Genomic DNA, 6,000 nt, shown 5'->3' on the forward strand with positions numbered 1-6,000 from the left:
CTTTTGTTTGCTTTAATTTTGTATAAAATTTTAGAGTCAAGAGAATATTATTAATACAGTGAACCCCTGCGTGCCCATCACCAAATTTCAAGTTCCCAACTCATGTGTGCCCCACTGTCTTACCAAAGCTTTGCAAATGGCAAATCAGCTGATCCTTAACTTTCTGAAGACCTCAGTCCACTTCCCCCAAACAAGAAGACTGATTATTCTTTGTTTGCTTTTCAGGAATCCTGGGAGCAGTAATTTACAGAAAATAGCCAAGGAACCAGTAATTGACTACTTTGATGTCCAGGACTGAGAAGATCACGATGCACTTAGATAAAAGAATGATTAGGTGTGATGGAGACTTGTTTGCCAGCAGAAAATCATGCTTATTCCCAACTGCCTGGTGGACTCACACACAGCCTCACATACTGTCTTGTACTGATACGTCCAAAGCATGAGTGTATCAGAAGTCCCCTTGTCCTCTATTCCGTCTGTATAAAGTGTTTCAGTACAGCCAGATCTGACTGGATGGTCACTAGTGATTCGGTCATGTATTTGCAGAGGCTCCACCATCACCGTGATTGCTCGGAGGGCTGGGGAATATTGGGTTTGATTTGGACAAACCAGAATTTTAGCCTCAAAGCAGCACTTAGTCATAGCCTCAGTTGTCCCAGTTATCCCTCCTCCTCGTAAAAATGTCTGCAACATCAACTGCACCTCACTTTTTGGATTAATCCAAACTGATCACAATCTTTGGAAAGACACAAGTGAGCTTCTCAGTCCAGAATACCAAACATTGAGTTGGTACACCATATCCAGAATCACACATTGTGTTAAACCCAGCTATCTTATCTGAGTCTTTTGCCAAAAACTCTCCTAGGTCTATCTGGCTGAACTTATGGGACTTGGAGATCCTCAGTGCCATCAGTTCTAGACCTAGGAGAGGGATCAGGGTGCTTTACAGAACTCCATTTTCTAAAGTCCAGGGGTGTGGCTCATGCCACATCTCTGAGCTTGTCTGGTGACAGGTTAGCTTTATCTGCCATGACAGAAGAGGACGTAGAGCAAACTCCTCATGCTGCCAAGTTCAGTGTGGCCTCTGTGCACTGAGCAGTGTAGCCCTAATTCCTTTCTGGTTGAGAAAGAGTCTCAGGTGGATTTACCTTTCCTGTGTTGCTTTCTCCCAGGTCTGCAGCAGCTATATTGGCTCTCCCGGTCTCTGAGCTCTGGACTTCTGTTTGAATATACACAAAAGTATGTGGACAGTCCAGGGCTTATCCCAGCAGCCCTCTGGAGGCACTCTTGAGTCTCCATTAAGGCAGGTGCACTGACAGTTACATTAGTTTGGCCCTCTCTGGCCTTGGCACCCCTCCAGCTTGGAGGCCAGACTTCCCAACAACTTTCTCCAGAGCAAGCCACGAGCCCCAGAACAACAGAAGATTTCAGAAGTGACGTCACAAAACTGGCACTTAGTTTTCATAGGAAGAGCAGGGTCACCCTTTGGTCCTGACCCAGACAATCTGCCTTGAGAGGCAGCAAGTACAGGAGCAGAAGAAGCAACTGGAGGGAAGAGATGGAAAACTACAAAACCACCTCTACCTGGACCCATTTAGCACAGGGTCAGTAGCCCCAAACACAAGAAGCCCACAAGCACCTGTTACATCTCTGAAGCAGTGGTTCAATGGGTGAACTGCATATGGAGAGCATCTCAGAATTCAGGAGGCAGGAGACCTGATTTTAGACGCCAGCTCTGCCACATAACTCGCTGCTTGGTGGAATGGAGGTATCACCTGCCTTACCAGGTTGTTGTGAGGATTAAATGAGCTAAGACACATGGAGGTGCTTGATCTATCATAGGTGCTGGAAGTTTATATAAATGATACTTGGGGGCGCCTGGCTTTCTCAGTTGGTAGAGCATCTGACTCTTAATCTCAGGGTCGTGAGTTCCAACCCCACGTAGGGTATAGAGTTTACTTTTTAAAAAAATACTTGGTATCTGGAAAATATATAAGCTGCTTCTTCCTCCATACTATTAGCCAAGTAAAAAGTATAGAATGCTAAACAGGCCTACCTTCTGGTAGGCTTATGTGCCTACCCCATGCAGCCCTGTGCTAGGGCTGTGGTCTATTCTTTCAGTTAGTAATGCCCCAGAGATCACATCCCTGAACACATATTTATAATGGAATTGGTTGGTCTGGCACAAACAGGTCATTAGTCTGTTATTAAAAGTTAAGGGGAGCTATAAGAGGCTCCTGTGATATTGGAAGTAGGAATGGGTTAGCTCTTGTGGTTGGGAGAAGGGAAATGGGAGGAAGTTTTTGGGCTGAGTCTTAAGATGGTAGACTGTCATTTGGAGAAGAGAGGCATGCCAAGCGAAGGTAAATGGCATGATGTGGCTTGCAGTGCGAATGAGGAAAGGTGAATCGTCCAGAGTGGGCAGTCAGCTAGAAGGACATGTGATGAGGCTGGAGAGGTAGAAAGAAAGGGGTCAGCTGTGGAGAGCCACAAAGAGCCACTGGAGGGTCCTAAGCAGAGAGTGACAGTAAAGGTCCAGATAGGAAATATTATAGGCTTTCTGAGTCTTAAGAGTTTCTGTTACAGCTACCCAACTCTGCCATTGTGATATGAAAGCGGCCACAAACAATACATAAGCGAATGAGCCTGACTCTGTTCTAGTAACACCTTATTTTATAGACACTGAAATCAGAATTTCATATAATTTTTACATGGCACAAAATAATGTCATTTTTTTCCAGCTATGTAAAAATTAGAAAACCATTCTTAGCTCATGAGTTGGACAAAAACAGGCAGCAGGATGGATTTGCCTAAGGACCTTAGTTTGCCCACACCCTGTTCTAGAGCAGTGTCTCAGACAGTGTGTAGAAGGGATTGGAGGTTTAACATTGAGGCGAGAGGCCCAGCCAAGAGCTATAGGAGTTATCCACATGAGAAGATGAGGATGCTGGGGGGTGGTGCTGCAAAGGGAAGAGATTCAGGAGGTCAGATAGGATGCTGAGTGCCGGCAGGTAGCTAGCACCCCTCGGATCACCAAAGGGACCCCTGGCCCCCCTCAGCAAGGGGAAGCTGCTTCTCATGGGTTTGGTGGATTCTCCACTGAGCACTGGCCTTGGACATGAGCAGGGACTAAATCCTGTGGGCACCGTGACCCCATACTATTGCTCCCTGAAAATCAGGTGATCTCATTCCTCCCCCTTCCAACCCTACCCTCTTCTTTGGCAGGAGAGTCTTTATGGGGCCAGAGCTTTTCAGAGACCCAAGTTCTTATCTCTGGAATTCCCTCTGGCTTGTCTGGCAGGGCTGGCTCCTTTCAGCAGTGGTGCCTGCCTGACATGCAGTGGGAGGTTGTATCCAGGATTGGAGATGAAAGTGGCCCTCCTGAATGCAGGGTCTGTGTGAAGCAGCTCTGGATCCTGTCCTGGACAGGCCAGAGAACAGACCAGGGGAGGGGAAGAAGGAATGTCAGTCTTGTAAGAGGTTCAAAATCTCACAGAGTGGGTCCTGTGATTTACGTTTGGAGGGGTAGCGTCCTTCCCACATGGTGTCAGCCTTCTTGCTTCTTGCCTGAAACCCTAGAGACCTTGTTTTCTAAGGAGAACCTACCAATGTGCCTTCCCTTCTAAAATTAGGGAGGGAATGCCTGGCCACCTTCACAGACCGGCCTACCTTATCAGTCCTCTCCTATGTCCTGTAATACCTACTGAGAAATTTCTCCCTCGCAAGCTCACTACGTGGCCTCGACACAGATGTCCCATACTATCTCTAATGGCCTTGTAGAGCTCACAAATCTCCAGGGAAAGCTCTAAGCTAGCCTAACCCCTCAGTCTACAAAGGCCTACCCCAGAGGGGAAAGGCTCCATGTCTCACACTCAATGTGAGCCAGACCAAGACTGGAATCCAGGCTTTGGGTTTCCCAGCCTAGAACTGCCCCTAGGCCGGGAGGGGTCTGAGTCTTCAAGGAAAAGGCAACTGTCTTCCCCAAACAAAATTCCTTTGGAGTCCTTCCCAGTAGCCCAAGCTGCCCTCAGCCCCCCAGGCTTCATGTGGTTGCTCTTTATAAGGCACAGCGTGGCTACACAGAACCTGGCTAAACTGCTAGGACACCCAGTTGGCTGCCTCAACTCACTCTGTGAACCCTGAGCAGTTTGCTTCCATTGTCTGGGCATTGGTTTCCCCATCTGTCAGGTCGGGAATAGTTTCAGCCCACATGCTACCTGAAGCCATTGGAAGGCTAGTGGGTAGACAGGATCTGAGAGGCTGGGATATTCTGTCAGTGCAGTCGAGCGTTGAGCCTATCCCAGGACCATCCCCCAGAGGATAGCCCATTTGGGGGAAGGAACAGAGCAGTTGTGAAGCCTCTCTGGCAACAGCTGGGGCTTTCAGTCACCTCCCCCGCTTCTACTACCTCCACCCCTGCCCACCCCAGGCTTGACACAGTGGTGAAGGAGTCTGAAGTACTCATGCACCCACTCCTTCTCAAAAGTCTCTTCTGATAGTAGATAACAGCTTTTGAGCACTTAATATGCACCAAGCACCGTGCTCATCTCTTAATCCTCAAAGCCCCTTGCAGCATATATTCTTACTATCTATTTTACCAATGGAGAAACTAAAGGTTGAAATTAGGTCACTTGCCCAAGATCACTCAATGAATTACTGGGGATCTGAAGTTCCTATAAAGTCAGACACAAAACCTGTGTCCTCTACTATATACAGAACAGGGACAGTTCACACACATTACCTTGGAGTCCCTGGGACTGCGTTGTCTGGCAGGTCAGGACAGGTGGAAGAAAAGCTTATACTGTGTCCCAATGTAGAGAACACCCAGCAATCCCCAGATGATGGGACTTTTTCCTAGGATGGCCACTAGGGAGCAGTATGTATCCCCAAACCAGGAGCCTGGGGCTGGGATGGGATAGTGCTTACACTTTGCCTCAAAAAAAGCTTTTACTTAAAACTTGTTAGTAGTTTATAACCAGTATCTTCATTTTTTTATGTTTATTTATGTATTTTTAATGTTTATTTATTTTTGAGAGAGAGAGAGATGGAGTGTGAGCGGGGAAGGGTCAGAGAGAGAGAATCTGAAGCGGTCTCCAGGCTCCGAGCTATCAGCACAAAGCCTGACACTCAAACTCATGGACTGCGAGATCATGACCTGAGCTGAAGCTGGACGCTTAACTGACTGAGCCACTCAGGCGCCCCAATGTTTATTTATTTTTGAGAGAGAGACAGAGTGCGAGCCAGGGAGGGGCAGAGAGAGAAGGAGACACAGAATCTGAAGCAGGCTCCAGGCTCTGAGCTTTAAGCACAGAGCCCAATGCAGGGCTCGAACACAGAACCACGAGATCATGACCTGAGCCGAAGTTGGACACTCAACCAACTGAGCCACCCAGATGCCCCAATTTTTTTTTTAAGTTTATTTTGAGAGAGAGAGAGCATGTGGGGGAGGGGCAGAGAGAAAGGGAGAGAGAATCCCAAGCAGGCTTTACATTGTCAAAGAGCCCAACACGGAGTTCAAACTCACAAACCATGGGATCATGACCTGAGCTGAAATCAAGAGTCCCACACTTAACTGACTGAGCCACCCAAGTATCTTTAAAACTTATAACCTTTCCGATTTTTAAATTTTTTTTTTACATTTATTTATTTTTGAGAGAGAGAGAGACAGAGCACAAGTAGGTGAGGGGCAGAGAAAGAAGAAGACACAGAATCCGAAGCAGGTTCCAGGCTCTGAGCTGTCAGCACAGACCCCGACACGGGGCTCGAACCCACAAACCTTGAGATCACGACCCAAGCCGAAGTTGGACGCTCAACCGACTGAGCCACCCAGGCGCCCCCTGTTTGTTTTTTTAATACTGTTTTCTGTTTGTTTGCATACACAACGTAAGCACAGGAGGAAAATCTAAGTCATGCAGATATCTGAAGAAGAATGTCGCAGGCAGAGGAAACCGCCATTGCAAAGGCTCGGTGGTGGAAACATCATGTACCTTGAAAGAGCAG

General features: G+C 47.5%; 1 protein-coding gene across 2 annotated transcripts in view; it reads left to right on the forward strand.

Moving 5' to 3' along the window:
* NFX1 (nuclear transcription factor, X-box binding 1) overlaps positions 1 to 502 on the forward strand; it is a 73,609-nt gene extending 73,107 nt beyond the window's left edge. For both annotated transcript variants that reach the window (XM_042912011.1, XM_042912012.1), the window contains one exon: positions 226 to 502. In XM_042912011.1, coding sequence (XP_042767945.1) covers positions 226 to 298 — 73 coding nt within the window. In that variant the 3' untranslated portion in view covers positions 299 to 502. The remainder of the gene's footprint in view (positions 1 to 225) is intronic.
* Positions 503 to 6,000: the final 5,498 nt, after the last annotated feature.

This window comes from Panthera leo, chromosome D4 (genome assembly GCF_018350215.1).
Source record: "Panthera leo isolate Ple1 chromosome D4, P.leo_Ple1_pat1.1, whole genome shotgun sequence".
In the NCBI taxonomy this organism is placed as follows: Eukaryota; Metazoa; Chordata; class Mammalia; order Carnivora; family Felidae; genus Panthera; species Panthera leo.